The sequence below is a fragment of the Sus scrofa genome, chromosome 7, assembly GCF_000003025.6.
Source record: "Sus scrofa isolate TJ Tabasco breed Duroc chromosome 7, Sscrofa11.1, whole genome shotgun sequence".
In the NCBI taxonomy this organism is placed as follows: Eukaryota; Metazoa; Chordata; class Mammalia; order Artiodactyla; family Suidae; genus Sus; species Sus scrofa.
The window spans coordinates 44,665,708-44,688,169 of record NC_010449.5 but is presented as its reverse complement, the minus strand read 5'-3'; the positions used below and the strand labels follow the sequence as shown (position 1 = coordinate 44,688,169).

Sequence of the window (22,462 nt, the reverse complement as noted above, 5' to 3'; positions counted from 1 at the left end):
TGGGAGGTGTAGGAGGTCTGTTTCTGAGATGTGATGTCAATGCACTTTTCAACTCAAAGAGAATAATTTTTTTTTTTTTTTTGGTCTTTTTGTCTCTTTTAGGGCAGCACCCGTGGCATATGGAGGTTCCCGGGCTAGGGGTTTAAGCACATTAATCATTTCACTTCCCCAGCCCATGGTCCAATTAAAACACCATGGCCCTGGGAATGAACCAGAGAACACATCCAAGACCTAATAGAGTTAGCATCATAATCTACATTTATTTTTATTTATTTATTTGTTTATTTATTGCCTTTTGTCTTTTTAGGGCTGCACCTCAGCATATGAAAATTCCCAAGCTCGGGGCTGAGTCAGAGCTGTAGCTGCTGGCCTACACCACAGCCATAGCAACACAGGATCTGAGCTACATCTGCAACCTACACCACAGCTCATGGCAATGCCAGATTCCGATGCCAGGGATTGAACCCGCATCGTCATGGATACTAGCTGGTTTCGTTAACCACTGAACCACGACAGGAACTCCCATAATCTACATCTAGAAACATTTATTGGGCACATAGTATGTGCTGAGGATTGTGGATAGAGAGATAAAAGCCTTTCCAAATTACTCCAGGTAATTAATCCTCTATTATAAAATCTTTCCCTAATATGTTAAGTCTTAGTATGTAACTGTCTTCCATATTAGAAGGTCTTAAAGATGGGACAGTCTTCTGGTCATCTTTGAACTACCTGCCATTGGCATAGTAAAGCACAAAAAACACTAAAGGAAGTTTCTGCTGTAGCTCAGCAGGTTATGAATCCGACTAGTATCCATAAGGATGCGAGTTCAATCCCTGGCCTTGCTCAGTGGGTTAAGGATCTGGCGTTGGCATGAGCTGCAGTGTAGGTCACAAACACACCTCAGATCCTGTGTTGCTGTGTCTGCGGCTGGCAGCTGCGGCTCTGATTCAACCCTTACCTAGACTGGGAACTCCTTTATATACTGTAAGTGTGGTTCTAAAGAGCAGGAAAAAAACAAAAACAAAACCAACCAAACAAACAAACAAACCCCCTACTAAAATATCAGGTTCCTAAGGTGGGTGTTGAGAAAGAAAACTTCCTCATTTTTCTGATTGGCTGTTTTCTCTGAACTGAGTATGGACAATAGTCTAACTTCCTCCCCTTATATATATTTTTAGATGTGTTTTTGCTTGACTTCAGGTTCAAGGATATTATGGGAACATCGGAGACAAAGAAGAGAAAAGTTAAGATTTCTTGAGAGCTCAAAGAAGGGAATTCCTCACATTTCAGACAATTAGGGCTCAGGTATCCATCTGAGCTGAGTCTGTTCTGTCCATGAAGCCTGTGCCACCTCAGGCTAATTGCCATCACTGTTCCGGGGAATTGTGTCTGTGGGGGCTTCTGCAGATTTCAATCAATTATCTTCCCCTTTCCAGTAGGTGTTGTGGTGTCTGCTCTGTTCTTTAAAGCCATACACACCCTGGATAGTACTCAGGAAATTATAAATAACGAATAAACCTGCCTCCTGTCACTTTGATAGAAACAAGCAGCTTTTCAGCCTGTAAGTCAGTCATGAGAAGGGTCCCTGCTGTGCCCAGTTTCCCAGAGCATCCTAATGTGTCAGCTACCACAGAAAATTAGAAGTAGTTATCTGGGCTTTTCAAGGCCAGATCACTCCCTAGCTTGACCTGGACCTACTCAATCTGCTGAAAGTAAGGCACAGTTCTCCAGGTACAAAATCCGCCACCTTGGAAGGTATAATTCAAGGGGTTTGCATGGGGAAGGAGATTCTGACCAAATAAAATAGTAGCATAAGTTAATGCTGCTAATGAGAGTCGTCTCTGCCTATCCAGTCACACTCTCTCCTTACTTCTTGCCCAGCCAGCACTCAGCAAAAAGATTCTGCCAGTGGCTTGTTTGCCACATCAGAAGTGATATGCTTCCTTTTTCTCTTGAGCTTATTAGGCTTCTATCAACATTAAAGTTATGGCTGTCAACAGGAAATTAGGAAAGGGATATACACCTCTATGCTAACACACTCTTACCCAGATCATTAGCAGGATGAAAAATACAGAATCTTTTTTAAATTCCTCAGTGTCCAGGACAGAATTTTACACCATTCTCATTGTCACTTTAAAAATGAATTAGAATTGTTTTTCTTCCAAGGGGGAAAAAAAAAAAAAGCTAAAGTCTAAGACTATCCTAGGACTACAGTTCGTAAAGCCATCTAACTTTCACAATCAACTTGATTTTGTGAGTAAGACAAATGCCTGAGTCAAATCCTAGACCTGACCTGCTGAATCAAATCTTTATTTATTTAGTGTATGACTGCATCCATGTCATATGGTATTTCTCTGGCCGGGGACTGAATCTGAGCCATAGCCATACCTACCCTGCAGCTGTGGCAACACCAGATCTTTAACCCACTGAACCAGGCCAGGGATTGAACACACACCTCTGCAGCGATCCGAATGGCTGCAGTCAGATTCTTAACACACCATACCACAGTGGCAACTCCCAAATCTTTAAAAGTGTTCCCCAGTCATCAAGATTTTTATTTATTTATTTTTAATTTATTACTATTACATCTTTTCAGGGCCACACCTGCAGCATATGGAAGTTTCCATGCTAGGGGTCGAATCATTGCTGCAGCTGCCGGCCTACATACACCACAGCTCACAGCAACGCCAGATCCTTAATCCACTGAGTCAGGCTAGGAATCAAACCTGCATCTTTATGGATATTAGTTGGGTTCATTATCATTGAGCCACAATGGGAACTCTCAGTCTTCAAGAATTTTAAAAAGTTCCAAGGGAGATTCCACTGTGAAGCCAATTTTAAGAGTTACACATTTATTTATTTATTTATTTATTTATATTTATTGTTTTTTTAGGGCTGTACCCACAGCATATGGAAGTTCCCAGGCTAGGGGTCCAATTGGAGCTGTAGCCACTGGCCTACACCACAGCCATGGCTACATGGGATCCGAGATGTATCTTCGATCTACACTACAGCTCATGGCAACATCAGATCCTTAACCCGCTGAGAGAGGTCAGGGATGGAACCTGAGTCCTCATGGACGCTAGTTGGGTTCCTTAACCATTTAGCCGCAACAGGAACTCCAAGAGTTTACACTTTTAAAGTTTGGAGTCATTCTTCAAGGTCAGGCAACAAGCTGACTTTTATGGTCCTATTAAGATATTTTATTGAGGCTAGTTTTAATAAATGTACAGTAAAAAATAAAATACACACATTTAAATTCTGTTTACATTAGGAGACTTCAATTTGGGTTTTAACTGGAAATGTCAATCATATTTAAGCCTTTTGTTTAAAAGAGTATTTTTAAGACATACAAAATATGAAGTTAGGTATCTTATACCATATACAAAAATTAACTCAAGATGGATCAAAGACCTGACACTAACACAACTATACTTCAGGTAGTCCAGGAAAGTTTATTAAAAAAAAAAAAAAAAGACCTGAAACTGAGAAACTCTTAGAAGAAAACATAATAGGGAAAAGCTTCATGACATTGGATATAGCAAGAATGTCCTGAATATGACATCAAAAACACAGGCAGCGAAAATAAAAAGAGACAAATTGAGCTACATCAAAAATTTCTCTGCATCAAAGAACACAATCAACAGTATAAAAAGGCAACCTACAGAGTAGGAGAAGATATTTACAAATCGTAGGTCTAACTTGGGGTTAACATCCAGAATACATAAAGAACTCCTACGACTCAACCAAAAAAGCAAATAACCAGATTTTAAAAATGGGCAAAGGATGTGAATAGACCTTTCCTCAAAGATGCCATCGAAATGGCCAACAAGCATATAAAAGGTGCTTAATACCATAATCATTAAAGAAATGCAAATCAAAACTACCAGTTATCACCTCACACTCATGAGGATCGTTACTCCTCGCCCCCCAATAAAACCACCAGAGTGCTAACAAGTGGTGATGAGGAAGTGCAGGTATTAGAACTTCTGTGCACCTTCGGAGGAAATGTAAAATGGCAGCCACACTGGAAAACATTAGCAGGCATGACCGAGAGTCCCAGTTCTTTCTGTCCCCACAAGTTCCTTCTTAGAGTAGATCTGCAGTTCAAATAAACTTCCTTAAATCCAGAATTGAATTTGTATAAAAATTAAGTTCTGAATTGAACTTCTATAAAAAAGTACTCTTTAGTAAGTATACAAATTAAAAAATGAAAAATATTTGTACAGATATGGTAGTCCAATACAAATCATGTATATATATATATATATATATATATATATATATATATATATATATATATATTTTTTTTTTTTTTGTCTTTCTGCCATTTCTTGGGCCATTCCCGAGGCATATGGAGGTTCCCAGGCTAGGGGTCTAATCGGAGCTGTAGCCACTGGCCTATGCCAGAGCCACAGCAACGCGAGATCCGAGCTGCATCTGCGACCTACACCACAGCTCACGGCAACGCCGGATCCTTAACCCACTGAGCAAGGCCAGGGATCAAACCTGCAACCCCATGGTTCCTAGTTGGATTCATTAACCACTGAGCCATGACAGGAACATTTTTTTGGCTTTTTTTTTAAAGGGCCACACTTGTGGCATCTGGAAGCTCCCAGGCTAGGGGTAGAATGGGAGCTGTAGCTGCCAGCATATGCCACGGCCATGGCAATGCTGGATACTTAACCCAGCGAGTGGGGCCAGGGGTTGAACCACATCATCATGAATGCTAGCCGGATTCATTACCACTGAACCACAGTGAGAACTCTAGTTAATAATTTTTTTTGCTTTTCAGGGCCACACCTGAGGCATATAGAATTTCCCTGGCTAGGGGTCGAATCAGAGCTATAGATGCTGGCCTACACCACAACCACAGCAATGTGGGACCCAAGTCCTATCTTTGACCTATACCAAAGCTCACGGCAATGCCAGATCCTTGACCCACTGAGTGAGGCCAGGGATAGAACCCGAATCCTCATGGATACTAGTCAATTCGTTTGTGCTGAGCCACAATTGGAACCCCCTAATTCATACCTTTTTAAACTTGGATCAGTGGTGCAGTAAACTAGCCACCATTTATTGAGCACTTACTCTTGATTCATTTTCTCATGTTAGCTCACTACAACCATATAACAGAGGGGTGCTTGTTCCATTTTAAGTGAGGGAAAGAGAAGCTAGAGAAGAATGCTTATGTTACTACAAACAACCCAATTCAAAGGTATAAGGGGTCTGGATTTTGAGTCCAAAACCTTTTGCTCTTAACCTCTGGGCTTTGTATTTACTCCCAGTTTTAGTACACTCACCATCACTAACCCAACTGAATGGTAGGAGAAAACTCCTGGGAACATATCCTACACGTGGTGCATTTTTAGATGATAAATCTTAAAGATTTATTTTTTATTATTGTTCAGAGATGTCTAATATATTTGAGGAGTACAGTGACATAATGAAAAATTAAATATTCTCTTTAAAAGTTTCTGATGTTGCAAATAAATTCCAACTTACTTAACTATTCATTATTTTGTATACTGGAATATCCTCTTCAAAAGCATAATCATTGACAGGTATTTAAAAATATTAACAAATTTAACGTGTATTAGTCTTACTATTGTTTTTTAAACTAAGTGATAATAATAAAAAGAGGATAAATATTTGTATTGATGAGAAATATCATGTAGGCATAGAAGTCTAGAGTTTTCCAATTGGAAGGCACCTGAAAAATTATCACATTCTTTTCCCCACTGCATCCAGGGCATAAATTAACCAAGAAAAATTGTCTCTTGTCTTCCAAAGCACCTCCAAAAAATGAAAGTTCAAATATGCTTTCAATAATACTTTCTGGGTTCTTTAAGATATGCTTATATGGTCTAACTTAAGTACTATGTACAGTTTCTAACTACGAAGAAATCATTAATATACTCCTGGAAAATCAGTCTATGATATCCCATTAATTTCTATCATACCATCAGTGTGTTCAACAATTTACATCTAATCAAGATGAAGAACTGTTTAAAAGATTTCAGAATCCTGACCTAAAAGTACTATTATTTGAAAGAATAGTGCTCACTTTCAAAGCCACAAGTTCTTGAAAATCACAAAAAGATATTAAATTTTCTGATCTAAAGTGCTTCATGCATTAGTCATCTTGACAATTTGACCTTAGATGCTCGGAATTTCAAAAAAAATTCAGGCAATAACCATATACATATATGTGTTATCTCTGACTGGAACTGTGCTAGGAATATAAACATGTCTGGGTTAGTAAAGATGGGTTTTAGCAATTTAAAAGACAGTCTGAACAAACTGGAAAATGAGTCTTACCTGAAATGTGTTAAGTGTCTCTGGATGTCAAGGTCTAGAATTGGAGTAGGTCTGGAGGATCCCAGTGGTGATCTATCTTGGCTTAAGAGGTCTTGAAATTCTTTACAAATTTGTCTAAAATAAAAGATTCAAAATTAAACTTGAACTCTTGAAGGGGGGCTTTAATTTCATTCCATGATATTTTACCAAAGGCTTGTTTTCGCTTTTAAAAAGACGGCTATACAAACTTTCATAAATCATAGTTCCCACTGTGGCTCAGCAGTATCCATGAGGATGTAGGGTCAATCTCTGGCCTTGCTCAGTGGGTTAAGGATCCACCGTAGCCATGAGGTGTGGTGTAGGTCGCAGACATGTCTCAGATCTGGCATTGCTTCGGCTGTGGCATAGGCCAGCAGCTGCAGCTCTGATTCAACCCCTAGCCTGGGAACTTCCTTATGCTATGGGCACAGCTCTAAAAAAGACAAAAAAAAAAAAAAAATTCATAAAGCAACTTCTGAAGTACTGCAATATACAGATGAGCTTCACAATGGCAACTATGCTCGTTAGTACTCTAGCAGGATCACAAAACATTTCAGATGAAAAACAGTCTATGAGTATTAACAAAACCAATGTTCATTTTTAAGGCGAATATTTGTAGATTAACCTCTGCATAAGGAAAGTCTGTATGAAAGGATCACAATTTATAAATCATTTTAAAAAAATTAAAATGTGGCGTTCCCTGATGGCTCAGTGGCTTAAGGACCCAGTGTTGTTATTGCTGTGGCTTGGGTCACTGCTCTGGTGCAGGTACAATCCCTGTCCTACAACTTCCCCATGCCATGGTGTGGCCAAAATAAAATAAGATTAAACTAAAATTAAAATGTGATTTTTAGGGGGGATATCATATCTGTAAATAAGTTCAAATCAAGTTATAGGCTTATTTCAGAGCCATGATTCAAGCAGGCTTTGGGACTTCCCTTTTCCCAATATTTCCTTGTAACTCAGACTCTTACAGACTAAATTTATATTTTAATATTTGAGGTAGATAATCACTTACCAACAATTCAGCCTAATAATCTCATAAAAATGATTATGTTATGCTCAACATATGGTAGTTTCTTGCAAAAAAAAAAAAGTTATCAGTAAGGGCATTTTTCTGCTGCTTTTCTTAATTTAAATGATTATGGGAGTCCCCGTCCTGGCTCAGTGGTTAAGGAACCCGACTATTACCCATGAGAACGCCAGTTCGATCCCTGGCCTCACTCAGTGGGTTAAAGATCCAGCGTTGCTATAGCTGTGGTGTAGGCTACCAGCTACAGCTCCAATTGGACCCCTAGCTTCGGAACCTCCATATGCTGCGGGTGCAGCCCTAAAAAGACAAAAGACAAAAAAAAAAATTATGATTTCTGATTATTAGTTTCAGTTTTAATTACCACAGGATTATAGGATAATAAAGCCCTGTAATATGTAATCCAAAAGATATAAATCTGAAGAAACAAAAATATATAGAAACAGTATTTTTTTTTTAACAACAGAACAGTGAATTAACACAAAAGCTGAAGAGTGCAGTCTAGGACTGCCCAGGAGGAATTGCTCAAAAGAATCCATCAGCTAAGTGAAACCACAGCATATACTCAAGGGATAATGTGATAGTGACTAGTGACTAGGTTTTTTTGTCTGGACTTACAATGGACAATCGCAAAATGCGATAATGTAGCCTTGACTACAATTATCTATGGAGCCAAAAACAAGTACAGAAAGGTCAGGTGAATGTCCATCCATGGATCCAACCCCTAATTCCTCTCCAAAGCATTTGTGTCATGGAGTTCCCGTCATGGCTCAGTGGAAATGAATCTGACTACGAACCATGAGGTTGCGGGTTCGATCCCTGCCCTTGCTCAGTGGGTTAAGGCGTTGCCATGAGCTGTGGTGTAGGCTGCAGACGCGGCTTGGATCCCACGTTGCTGTGGCTCTGGCGTAAGCTGGCAGCTACAGCTCTGATTCGACCCCTAGCCTGGGAACCTCTGTATGCCGCAGGAGCGGCCCAAGAAATGGCAAAAAGACAAAAAAACAAACAAAACAAAAAAAAAAACAAAGCATTTGCGTCATGAACAAAAATATTACCACAAAGTGACAAAGTGTCCTAAAGCACAAATAATGTGTCATTGAGTTAAAAGCAGTGGATTCTTATTTATTATTAGGTACCCCAAATTTATCAAATTCTTCCGGAGATCATTTGTGACTTTTTTTTTGGAGCAATTAGCCTCAGGTTTAATGCCATGTTCAAATTTTGTGTCATTTCACAGAATTTGCCTTATTCATTTTGAACACAAGTGAAAGTCAAAGAGGATCAGAGGGAGAGGAAGAAACAAACAAGAGACAAACAGTTAAGTCCTTCTCTCCTCTAAATCGACCAGGACCCTCCATATGCCCATGCTGATGTGTTGGTTGAGTCTCAGATATAGTACCTAAACACATGTTAACAACTGCATGATGTATGTCCATTGAGAATATTTGATCTGGGCTTCTCACTATTTCTGTTCTGAGTTAGACTTAGTTGGCTGACTTGAAGATGCACTGCCCTGTTTTTGTTCGTTTGTGTTTTAGGACCCTACCTGCAGCATAGGGAAGTTTCCAGGCTAGGGGTCGAATCAGAGCTGCAACTTCCGGCTGATGCCACAGCCACAGCTACACAAGATCTGAGCCACATCTGCGACTTACACTACAGCTCATGGCAATGCCAGATCATATATCCACTGAGCAAGGCCAGGGATCAAACTCACATCCTCATGGATACTAGCCAGGTTTGTAACTCGCTGAGCTACAATGGGAACTCCTGCATTGCCTAATTTTAATTAACTAGTAGCAACTTTAAGTGTTGATGTCATTTGGCAGGATATTGTTATCTATTGCTTCATGTTATTTAATAGAGTTAGATATATTGATATTTTTGTTTTTATAAAATGACTGAATTTTAAAATATAGACTCGATATCATTTTTCAGACTAGCAGTATGAATTATTATGTGGTAGGTCAATACAACGGATATTACAAAGGAATGCTGGAGGTGTTTAAAGACTTGTCTTTTGGAGTTTCCCGGTGGCTCAGTGGGTTAAGGTTCTGGTGTTGCCGCTGCTGGGGCACTGATGTACTGCTGTAGTTTGGGATTGATCCCTGATCTGAGAACCTCCACATGTGTCAAGCACAGCCATAAGTAAGTAAGTAAATAAATAAATAAATCTAGTCTTTCAATTTTCTATCCGAATAAAATATATTAAAAAAATAAAATGAAGGTTGAAATGTCACTGTAGTTCTTATGTTAGAACATGGGGATTTTTTTTGATAATTGACTAAATTAAGTTATGAGTTGGAAAACCAACTCCCTTACTGTATAAAAAATAGAGAAAGTTACAGCAAACAAAGTTGAGGAAGAAATAAGGAAAAGGCAAGTGTGGAAAAATTTAACTTATGCTAAACAATTCAACTATACCACACACAAAACTGTATCAGAAGAAGTTTCAGTATTTTCAATCTTTGATATTTGATTCTTCTGCTTAACTCACTTAGGACAGCCTCCGGATTTAAAAACAGATGACAATTTTGTAGATTTCCCTAAGGCAAGTATCATCATCATCTCATTATGACAGTTACGGAGTTATTATTTTTATGCTTAGTTTCATTCTTATTTACATTTTTATTTGTGAAGTTTCAATAAGAAATACTCTCATTCCTCCAAACAAAATGTCACAATATGAATTATGTAACACAAGATGAACTTTGATGAATCATAAATTCTAACTTTATCACTTACGTCATCGTCCTTAAGGACAGCATATTTTAGCTGATGTCTGAATTTAAAGTTCTCTTTCTCTTTTTGACTATTAATGTTATGGTAACAGTTAAAACTTGCTAACTATTCTGTTTTAACCCAAAGTAGTTCAAGTGTTAATCATAGGTAGTTTTAAATTCAGAAAAGAGGTATACATGCATGTTTCAGAAATCAAATCTAATGGTACTGTTTTAAATTTCAAAAACTGTCAAACTAGTTTCTATTCCTCCACTTAAATAATGGCCTAATTTCATCAAAATATCTGGTTAATCAAAAAGCATTAGGAATAAAGAAGAATTAGGAACCTAATGGCACTTAATTAGTGAGCCCTTCATACAACTGTATGGTTGGTAATACAATTAAATACAACGGCATCTATTATTCACAGAGGTGAAAAAGACATACGTAAGCCAATGTGCCGATGCAGTTTGATGCAGTTCAGCAAGGGGATCTCTCATCTAAGGAATTTTGAATATTGTATGTATTTTGATACAACTGTCAGTCTTTTGAACAAAGGTGAACTGATTAGAGTGTAATGAATAACCATGTAGGCTACCTAATTTCAGCTCTGAGTATTTTCATTGAAAAGGGCCAATGTTTTACCACTGGGAAAATTAGAAACTACACGGAATACACGTTGGATCCTTTCATTTGTTACAGAAAGACATGTTACTCCTACACATCTCTTAATTTATGTATATTGATGACTACTTGTATTGAGTATGTTTACGATGACCTCAAAGCCTCTGATTCTTCAATTCTTGTTTCACATCATCTAATAAAAAGATGGAATGGCTATATATAATCACAAAGACAAAGCATTGAGTCTGTCTCCTAATGTCCAGATGTTTATGGCCGATTTAGTCTTACATAAAATAAGATAATTGGAGTGAATTCAGTTGTTGCTTAACATTCAACGGTCGGCAAATATCTTTATTTTTGTCACATTCCGCAAACACAGTGTTTTAAGATCTTTATCCTCATTTATTAAGGCACAGTGAGTGACTAAGACCAAATTACATAGAAGCCAACCAGCCTATTTGCCTACAATCTGTATCTCATGAACATGTTTTTTTCCTACTAGTTCCTGTTATTCTTTTTTTGTTTGGTTGTTATCGTTGTTTTGGTTTTTGGCTTTTTTTGGCCGTGCCCACAGGCATGCAGAAGCTCCCAGGCCAGGGATCAAACTCCAGCCACAGGAGTTCCTACTGTGGCTCAGTGGGTTAAGAACCCCACTTGTTTCTGTGAGGATGCAAGTTCAATCCCTGGTCTTGCTCAATGTGTTAAGGATCCAGCATTGCTGCAAGCTGCGGCATAGGTCGCAGATGAGGCTTGGATCTGGTGTTGCCATAACTGAGGTGTAGGCTTGTAGGTGTGGCTCCAATTCAACCCCTAGCCTGGGAACTTCCATATCCTGCAGGCAAAGCCATAAAAAGAAAAAATAAGAAACAAACAAAAAAACCCCGAGCCACAGCAGTGATGATGCTGGATCCTTAACCCGCTGCCCCATGGGAAAACTCCATGCATGTTCCTGGTATTCTGAAGAAGTTTTCTAGAACTTTCGTCAGTGTCCAAGGTAGCTCCATCATGAACACAGTTTGCAAATCTCGCAATGCGCGCAATATTGGGGGTGATCCTTCTTTAGCACATCTAGCTGCTAGTGTGTGAGATCCCCTGGTTTTATAAAATGAGTGCTTTCTAGACTTTTCTCTCATTCAAAAGAAATGGACAAACAGGATAAAGGTACATAGAGGCTTCCCCATCATTCAGCTTACTTGGTGGCTAGGATCATCTTTTTTCTTGCTGTCTGTTCTTTCTGTTCCATATGTTGTCTGGCAAGATGCTCTCCTACTGCTTTGGCTGGAAACTCTGTTTCACAAGTGTAGCCAAAATCTCGAGCCAAGTGCAAAGCCTCCCCTGTTGGCAGACAATAAAAGTCAGTTTCTTGCTAATGTCCAAGCTCAACAAGAGAAACACCTATTTCTTCAAGCCTCCTTCTTGGCTGTGGTCAGATGGATCATTTCTCCTACTCACTCCAAACAATCCAAGGGAAAGGAACTTTGGGGGTGGGGTCGAGTGGGGTGGGGAATGTGGAGAAACTTACCAGGCATGAAAATGTGGAAACTGGGGGTGGGTGGGGTGGGAGGAACCAGAACCACAGTCTAGGAGTTTTGACTCCCCTTGAGGTTCTGGGGAGACCAGATCGACATCTGAGATGCTACACATTAACGCCCTGGGGAAAAAGCTCCATGGACATTTTGTTGCTGCCCAACCTACAACCTCATCTCAATATATCCAAAATATTCAGATCTCTTTTCCACGAGACCAATCAAAACACTGGCAAAAGGTTCAAATAATTTTTCAAAGACGATGGAACACTTTGGAAAAGGGCATAATTGCACCATATCAATTTCATAACATTATGTTGCTAAAGAGACTCTATTGCATAGTTAGAGTCCTAGCATCATCAGGCTTTACGGAGGGCCTCTGGACCTTTGAGCACTATGTACAATGCTTCTTAGGTACATCATAAAAAATCCAGTGCTTCTTAAATCCAATATAATGACTAACTTTTGTTCTTTCAGAAAATCTGAAGCCCAAGTAAACTTTTTTTTTTTTTTTTTTGGAATTTTTAGGGCCGTACCTGTGGCATATGGAGGTTCCCAGGCTAGGGGTCAAATTGGAGCTGTAGCCGCCGGCCTATGCCACAGCCACAGCAATGCAGGATCCGAGTTGCATACACCACAGCTCAGGGCAACGCCAGATCCTTAACCCACTGAGTGAGGCCGGGGATTGAACCCACAACCTCATGGTTCCTAGTCGAATTCGTTTCTGCTGTGCCACAATGGGAACTCCCAAGCCCATGTAAACTTTTAAGAAATAAGGTAAAAATGACTTATTGGCAAAGTAAGATTTGGCCATGGACTTCAGTTTGGAAAACAACAGTATTTTTCAAGCCCGATCAAGCCACATCTTACTTGACCAGGAAGACTTTAGAAATGCAAGCTCTCACTACGTGTATATTAAGTACAGATGTTGTTCGAGGCACAGTGCTAGGGAAGAGTAAGAAGGAAATACAAAAGGGCCCCAAAGATGGTCCCTGTTTCTAGGAAAGTGATAAACACATCTATAATGGTAGCCCCAAGCAAGTGATTTATGTCCACTGAGCTAGTAGCACCTTAGAATTTATGTTGCATCAATATAAGCCTTATCCCTAATCTGTACGTGTCTATTGACATTACGTTGATATATGACACAAGCTGCTGTGTTACAACTGTAAAGGGAATGTTAGAAATAAAATGTGTTACACAAGTTCAAAGGTGGAGAAGGTGGTACTCATGGAAAGGTGACCCAACACCCACATCGTCAATCAAATTTTGCCATGAAGTAATTAAAAATTAGTCAGGCTTGATGACCAAACCACAGGACATTTGTTTGGTGATTGGCCAAAGTAATGCTTTATATTCATAGAATAACAGAGTAGTTGATGAATTAATACCAGGAAGAAATAAAAATGGTTAATATTATTATAGAGAAAAAGTTTATAGATAAATATACAAAATAGGCTAGTGACCATCAATAAAACTTGCCCTAGTAAAGACACTATTTTTTCTCTAGAAAAAAAAAATATTAATCTTTCAGATTAGGAAACTCATAGTTATAAAAAATGACCAAAAATTATCAACAATAGAAAATAGGAAAACATTTTAGGATAGTATAGAGCTGAAAAAATATAACCCTGAGAGTTTTTCCCTTAAATTTTTCTTGGCTACCTTGCCTTTTTTAGAACTAAAAATCCTAAGGAAAGAAAAGTAACTAATGAAGTTCAATATTTGTTTATAGTTTCCTTTTCCTAAAAGCTTTCATCTCAAAGGTTTTCCCAGATATGTAATAAGAAGGAGGAGTTCCCTGGTGGCCTAGGGATTACAGATTCAGTGTTGTCACTGTTGTGCTGGGTTCAATCCTTGGCCCAGGAGCTTCCGAATGCTGCAGGCACAGCTAAGAAGGCGAAGAAGAAGAAGGAGAAGACGTAAGACTAAGAAACCCTTAATGATGATTTATTTATATGATTTATGTCCACTGAGCTAGTAGGAACTGGTAGGGTTCTTGTCCTTGTTTATTTGACAAAAAGGCACATTTAGGCTGTGGAAAGCTCCACTGTGACTATGCATCTACTAGTTAATATTCCTGACTTGAAGTTTCAATGTGTACAAATATTAACCAAGCATCAAAATTAGACTCTTGCATTTATACAAGTGTTTAATTTCTATTTATGTTACTATGAAACACTAAGGTCCTAATTCATCTTTTTCATCCATTCCCCGAGTCTTTAACAGCTTTTTCATTCCCTAAGAGTGAGAAGCCCCGTTCTAGGCCTTAGAAGAGTATAGTTTAATATCAAAATGACAATGTGGTAAATGTATTAGATCAGATAATGTGGTTTTTTTTTTTCTTATTTATTTATTTTTTTTTAGGGCCACATCCCCAACATGTGGAAGTTTCTAGGCTGGGGGTCAAATCAGAGCTGTAGCCACAGCAACGCAGGATCCAAGCTGCATCTGCGACCTACACCACAGCTCATGGCAATACTGGATCCCTAACCCACTGAACGAAGCCGGGGATCTAACCCATGTCCTCATGGATACTAATCTGGGTTCGTTACCGCTGAGCCCTAATGAAAACTCCAGGTCAGATGTTTTGTGAACTATCTGATCACGATTCTCCTCCCAGCCTGTTTCAAAGCTGAAGCAAAACTTGAGTTAAGATTTTAATATTCATGTGGTAGAACACATAGTTTTTCCTCCATTTTAAACAGAAGGATGATAAAACTGGATGAAAAGGTTCTCTATATCCATTAGTCTGGGTAGTGCTAATTACTGGACGGTCACAGTTTGGGATAAAGCTTGAATGTACAAGCAATAGTTTTTAAAATTAATGTATAGTTGATTTACAATGCTGTGCTAATTTCTGCTGTATAGCGAAGTGACTCACTCAGTCATACACACACACACACACACACATATATATATATACTTTATTCTTTTTTAAAATATTATTTTCCATCATGGTCTCTCCCAGGCGATTGGATATGGTTCCTTGTGCTGTACAGCAGGACCTCATTGTTTATCCATTCAAAATGTAATAGTTTGCATCCACTAACCCCAAACTCCCAGTCCATCCTACTCTTTCTCCCCTCCCCCTTCAGGCAAAAATTTTAAAGCACTCATTACCACCAGCTCATCATCCTAACCAATTAGGAAAGAAAAAGTGTGCTTATTTGGCAGAAGAAATGGCGTAAAGACTTTTTTTTTTTTTTTTTGTCTTTTCTAGGGCCGCTCCCGTGGGCATATGGAGGTTCCCAGGCTAGGGGTCGAATCGGAGCTGTAGCCGCCGGCCTAGACCAGAGCCACAGCAACACAGGATCCAAGCCGCGTCTGCAATCTACGCTACAGCTCACGGCAACGCCGGATCCTTAATCCACTGAGCAAGGCCAGGGACCAAACCTGCAACCTCATGGTTCCTAGTTGGATTCGTTAACCACTGTGCCACGATGGGAACTCTGACTTTTTTTTTCAAAGAGCCGTTGGTGATGCCATGTATGATGGTTAGTCTTGCTGAGAAAGTGAGAAAAGGGAAAAAAATTTCAAATTGGAGGTAAAAAGTCTTAAAGTTTGACCCATCGAAGAGTGGTTATAGCACCTGACCAAAGGATAAACTCATATGAACTCTTTTTTTTTTTTTTTTTGTCTTTTTAGGGCCGCACCCACAGCATATGGAGGTTCCCAGGCTAGGGGTTAAATCAGAGCTGCAGCTGCCAGTCTACATCACAGCCACAGCAATGCAGGATCAGAGCTGCATATGTGACCTATACCACAGCTCACAGCAACACCAGATCCTTAACCCACTGAGTGAGGCCAGGATTGAACCTGCATCCTCATAGATGCTAGTCAGATTCGTTTCTGCTGAGCCATGACGGAAACTCCTCATGTGAACTCTTGACTCAGAATGTCATTTTTGTACAGTAAGTAGAGTTATGTACACTGATATATCTTCATATTGCAATAATCAAGAGAAATAAATATTTCAATAAACATTTAAGACATATATACATACATTTTATGAATATTATATTGAATATTCATATATATGAAAAAGATATATATTATATACATATATATCTTTTTCCTCTACTGTTTGGGCAATAGTAGGAGAAATGCAGCAGTGCAAACAGGAGGATGGCAGCATGCCTCAAATTTTGTGCTAAAACCTGATTCTTGAGGATCTGGCCCATTTTATGCAAAGCTCTCACCGTGTGGTAGTTTTAAAAACAGTTTGAATGGAACAGCTGCTATTTACATTTGCACTGACAGTCAGATCCTTCCTTCCCTTAGCTCTGTTTACTGCTTTCTCCTGCTTGCGATGTAACATTGTTACTGGATGTATAGCGATGCTACATTAAAAGAAGTGGCAAGTGAAGACACTCTGATGTGTAGTTAAAATGTGCCACAAAAGCTTTGTGTGTGAGGACCCAAGAGTGAATGCATACATGGATCCAGGAACTAAAAGACACATGCTATTCAGGAATAAGAACAAACCTATAGTTAAACCCTACACAGCAGCTATCTTAGAGTCAAAAGGTTAAAGGAAAAACAGACATTTTTGGATTAGAAAGGCATGAAAATAAGACTCGAGAGGATTTGACTGATGGGTGAAAATAGAGATTTACGTGCTTGTCTGTCTCTGAGTGGGTGAAGTGCCCATGTGAACAGCAAGAAGGTGTAGTCACCTGGGGTGACAGAATGATCCAGGTGGGGCTAGATCCCAGACAGCAAACCCGGCTGCTGTCACCTCATTTCTGTCGGGGATGAGGGAGAATCCCCTGTGGCAGAAGTTGTTTTTCAGAAGGGATTTGAGCTCTTCCTTTATGTCAGTGCATTCTGCCACCTGACAAACCAGTACCTCCTTACCTCTCATGGAAGCAACACACTAACTTTGGCAAGTGTGTCCGCTGTATTTCATGTCATTTCAAGAACTGCTATTTTAGAAGTAGGATGCATGGATGTTTGAGGGACAGTGCGAGTGCTTGAACAGAATATTCTAAGTGCAAGGCTTGAGGCACTCTATGCCAAGTAGTGCCACCCCCTTCCAAAACAAGGGAGACCACTAAGAAATATTCAATGTTTTTGGATACTAACAGCAACGGTTGATGATTCATACTGAGGAACTCTCTCAAAAAGCTGGCACAAGCCAAGTTATAGGACATGGCAAGAACATAGAGAATTTGCTCCCTGGTTTCACAGCATTCATTTATCACACTCAAAAGCAAAAAAGTGAAAAATAAAGGGTAAATATTAGCAAAAATTTAAATGGCAATTATGGATGTTGCCCAGCAATGGGAAATGAATGGAAAAATGTTTTCTGAGGAAAGTGGATTGCTCATTTTACCAGGATTCCCACATTATTGTATGCGAAGCAGATCTAAATGCATTTTAAAATAGAAATAAACTCAACTGACTTCAACCTTTTATCCAATTACTAAGGATTTTTTTCTTCCTTTTAAAATGATTGTATTTTAGAAGAAAATGTACTTTAGGCAACTATAAATCAACATCTAAAACTCATTTGTACTAAAGGATACTCCTGCATTGTTATTCACGAGCTAATTCTCACCAACTGTCACTAATTACATTGCCTTAGAAACAATTTAGGTTTAACTTCTTATTGCAGTACCCAGTATTATTAAATAAAAGCAATAATTCATATGTGTTAAATTCTAGTCACATATCTGTGATTTCAATTTTAACAGCATGTATGGAAAACAGCACATTTAAATCTATTTCTGGGATTATTCTGAGAAGTACCTATTAGAAAGCAAATATGAGAATATTTTCAAATCTAGATATTACATTAAATAAGTTATCTGATAATATCAAGCTGCAGAACAAGGAAAGATTTCACGTGTCAGTTTTAGGATTCCAGAAGTATTCTAAAGGAATGCACTCTGTAATGCTATGTATCATACAATCTATGTTATAGATAAGTACCTTAGGATGTGGTAGTTTCCCTATTTAATGATTTTATTTACATACCAACACCTTGTCCTTCAAAATGACAGTTTTGTTCCAAATTCCATATTCCATAGTGAGTATAGCGCCTGATTCATAATGGCTCCTTAATAAACATTTGTTAAGTGGAAAAAGCTTTCAAGTATTTTACTGGTTAATTACACCAATAGTCCTGTGACTATGAAAAGGCATCCCTTTCAAAGACTATAGTGAAAAACTAGAGCAAAAGGGAATCACTAGAAAGAATAAAATATAAGACGCATAAAGCATATCATTATATCAGTGAAGCCTTTTATAAAGTAGATTATACTTGAAGTGTTTTTCTTCCTTTCTTCTCTCCTTCATTCCTTTGTCCCTTCCTTCCTATCTTTTCTTTCTTTCTTTCTCTCTCTCTCTCTCTCTCTTCCTTCCTTCCTTCCTTCCTTCCTTCCTTCCTTCCTTCCTTCCTTCCTTCCTTCTTTCCTTCCTTCCTTCCTTCCTTCCTTTCTTATTTTTTTCTGAGTTGCACCTATGGCATTTAGAATTTCCCAGGCCGGGGACTGAATCCAAACCACAGCTGTGACCTATGAAACAGCTGTGGTAATGCCAGGTCCTTAACCTGCTGTCCCACTCAGTCCTTGCTATTCGCATAACCTGAGGGTTTAATATATCTGCACACCCACACATACACATCTGGATTTCACCCCACGTCAATTCATATCTGGACCCAGGGCACCTGCATTTTTTTTTTTTTTTTTGAAAGCCCCTGCTATAATCTCAAGCCAAGGTTGAGAACCACTGCCCTAGGGTGAAAGGAAAACATTCTGTGGGAACAAACTCTGTACCTTTCCCCAAACAAGGATTCTGTGGCTTATACAAAGGAAAGCAGTCACTGGGGAGGTAAAGACTTCTGTTTATCTAGATTCCTCATACTGAGTTCTGCCTTATTCGGCTGATAAAGCATACCCTCTAGAAACAAAAATAGCTATGTGGAGAGGGAGGTAGAGACAGAATTGTTAGGGGAACAAAGTCCTCAGTCTATTAAAAAAGTACATTTAATCAAGGAGATTTAGTGTAAGAGGAACCTTGCTTTTCATACTGGTAGGAGAAAATGGATTATCAATAAGAGATGTTGCAACAACACCAGGCTGGCCCCCAGAAAACAAGCAAATAAATCTGGATCTACATTATACATCCAACAACAATGAAAAGTCCAGAATAGATGAAAGTTTTTTTTTGTTTTTTTGTTTTGTTTTGTTTTTTTGCCATTTCTTGGGCCGCTCCTGCGGCACATGGAGATTCCCAGGCTAGGGGTCCAATCGGAGCTGTAGCCACTGGCCTATGCCAGAGCCACGGCAACACAGGATCCGAGCCGCATCTGCAACCTACACTACAGCTCACGGCAACGCCAGATCGTTAACCCACTGAGCAAGGGCAGGGACCGAACCTGCAACCTCATGGTTCCTAGTCGGATTCATTAACCACTGCACCACGACGGGAACCCCCAGAATAGATGAAAGATTTAAATATAAAATATAGATCTACAAAGTATTTAGAAGATAACATGGGAAAATATTTTATAATCTTGGAATAAAAAAGGACCTTAAAAATAAGAAAAGCTAAAAGCCATGGCACACAATATATGCGAAGTATGACAATATTAATACGAAAAAGTTCTGCATGACATAGGTCTGAATGAATAAGTAACCAAACAAAAAACTTGTAATAGCAAACAGACAAACCAAAGCCGGGGTGGAGAGGCTTTGCAACTTGTATCAGAGACATAGAGCCTGTTTTCCTTACATGTAATGAGCACTTACAAATGAATGAGAAAAATGTCAAAAATTACCTTATAGGTACAAAGTAAGTAATCAGAGAGAAAAGCTCATAAACTTCTTCTAAGAATATACATAATAGAGGTAGTCTTTTTTTAATGGTTGCACCTGCAGCACATGGAAGTTTCCAGGCCAAGGACTGAATCTGAGTCACAGGAGCAGCAAGGCTGGATCCTTTAACCCATTGTGTGGGGGATGGAAAACCCAGGCCCCTGCAGCAACGTAGGCTGCTGCAGTCAGATTCTTATAACCTGGAGTTCCACAGCAGGAACTCCAAGGTAGTCTATTTTTTCCAATCGAATTAGCAAAGATTGAAAAATTGATAGTACTCTGCTTGAGTGAGAGTACAGGGAGGTACTATTATATTAATGCTTCTTACCCCCACTGCTGATAAAATTACAAATTAACAACCATGGTGGAGAACAATCTTCCAATAATCTGCTAAAATTACAGATGCAAGTATCTTTTAACCCTGCAATACATTCTTAGGAGTTTATTGAATAGATGTACTTGCATATCTGGAGGATTATTCACATAAGTGTAAAGTTGCTCATTGTAATAGCCAGAGATGAAGAACATCTAAAGGAAGTTCCCGTCGTGGTTCAGTGGAAACGAATCTGAGTAGTATCCATGAGGACGCAGGTTCAATCCCTGGCCTCCCTCAGCGGGTTAAGGATTCAGCCTTGCCGAGAGCTATGGTGTAGGCTGAAGATGTTTTGGCTCGGATCCCGCGTTGCTGGGACTGCGGTGTAGGCCGGCGGCTGCAGCTCCGTTTCTCCCCCTGGCCTGGGAACCTCCACATGCTGCGGGTGTAGCCCTAAAAAGACCAAAAAAAAAAAAAAAAAAAAATCTAAATGGTATTTAGTAAGGCACTGGTTTAACTAAATTATGAAGCACTGAAACAATAGAATACTGTGAGTGTTTAAATGAATAACTTGTAAAAACTGAAATTAAAAAACACTAAGATAGGTGTGAAAAAATGTGTAGAACCATGTATATAAAATGCTATAATTTAAAAAATGAAAACAAAAACTATGCATACACATATATATCCTTGGAAGGAACTAGAGAAACCAGTAATATCTGTTTCTTCCGGGAGGGGAACTAAATGCGGAATAAAGTGAAAAGGAGGTATTTTACTATATACCTTTTTCTAACATTTGAATTTTTACCATCTGTATAAATTATCTAGTTAAAATTATATTAATTAAAAAGAAAAACTACTCTCTGACCCAGTTCTTAAGAAGATTTCATTCTAAACTCTAATATTTGTTGTAAATTAAAACCTGCGCAATTCCAAAACTTCCCATTGCTATTTGGTAGGAGTTAGACATCACTAGGAATAATTACGGTCTGCAATTTTCTTAGAATATCTACAGATTTGGACAAGCGTAAATAGTGGGAAAAGGCAGAAACTGAGTGTTTGAAAAACACATCCATTGGCACGAGCTTTGAAAGAGAGAATAATGGAAAAAAGGACTCCAGAGATACGCCTTCAAGGGAACTTCATAACTCGTGCAAGTAAGCAGTAAGATGGACCAAAGGGGCGAGGACAGAACTGAGCCAAACAGGCTTTGATACATTTACCTTTTTGTGCCAGAACAAGAGGAGGAATCTGAGGACACCACAGGCACAGAGTCAGACACAAAGGCATGTGTGTAATAGCTATTTTCTCTACCCCTACTTGTAAACATCTTTCCCCTTGAAAATGAATGAAATCCTAAGATGCAGGTCAGGGAAGTACTGTTGAGAAGTAAACAAATGATTTAAGAAGATGTCCTCTGAGGCGTTCCTATCGTGGCACAGTGGAAATGAATCCGACTAGGAACCGTGAGGTTTCAGGTTCGAGCGGGTTAAGGATCTGGCTTTGCCGGGAGCTGTGGTGCAGGTCGCAGATGCGCTCGGATCCCGCATTGCTGCGGCTGTGGTGTAGGCCGGCAGCTACAGCTCCAATTAGACCCCTAGCCTGGGAACCTCCACATCCTGGGGGTGCGGCCCTAAAAAGACAAAAACACAAGAGGAAATGCCTTAAAATTTGTTTGTGATGATTGTTGCACTCCTATAAATGTAATAAAATTCATTCATAAAAAAAGATGTGCTCTGAGATGATGTATTTTGTCCATAACTTTGTAAGATGCTAATACCAAGTATTGAAAATTCTTTTTTTTTTTTTTTTTTTGTCTTTGTGTTTTCAAGGGCTGCTCCCAAGGCATAAGGAGGTTCCCAGGCTAGGGGTCTAATTGGAGCTGTAGCTGCAGCTTTGGGCCTACACCACAGCCACAGCAACGTGGGATCTGAGCTGCATCTGTGACCCACACCACAGCTCACAGCCACGCCAGATCCTTAACCCACTGAGCAAGGCCAGGAATTAAACCTGCAACCTCATGGTTCCTAGTCGGACTCATTAACCACTGAGCCATGACAGGAACTCCGTAGGTATTAAAAATTCTGGT

The 22,462-nt window shown here is 39.2% G+C and overlaps 1 protein-coding gene across 1 annotated transcript in view; it reads right to left on the bottom strand.

Annotated features, from left to right (window-relative positions):
- The window catches only part of TFAP2D (transcription factor AP-2 delta), a 62,281-nt gene that overhangs the window by 14,392 nt on the left and 25,427 nt on the right, over nucleotides 1–22,462 (bottom strand). The window contains exons 6-7 of the mRNA XM_003356639.4: nucleotides 11,905–12,046; nucleotides 6,322–6,435 (exon numbers count right to left, since the gene is read on the bottom strand). Coding sequence (XP_003356687.1) covers nucleotides 6,322–6,435; nucleotides 11,905–12,046 — 256 coding nt within the window. The remainder of the gene's footprint in view (nucleotides 1–6,321; nucleotides 6,436–11,904; nucleotides 12,047–22,462) is intronic.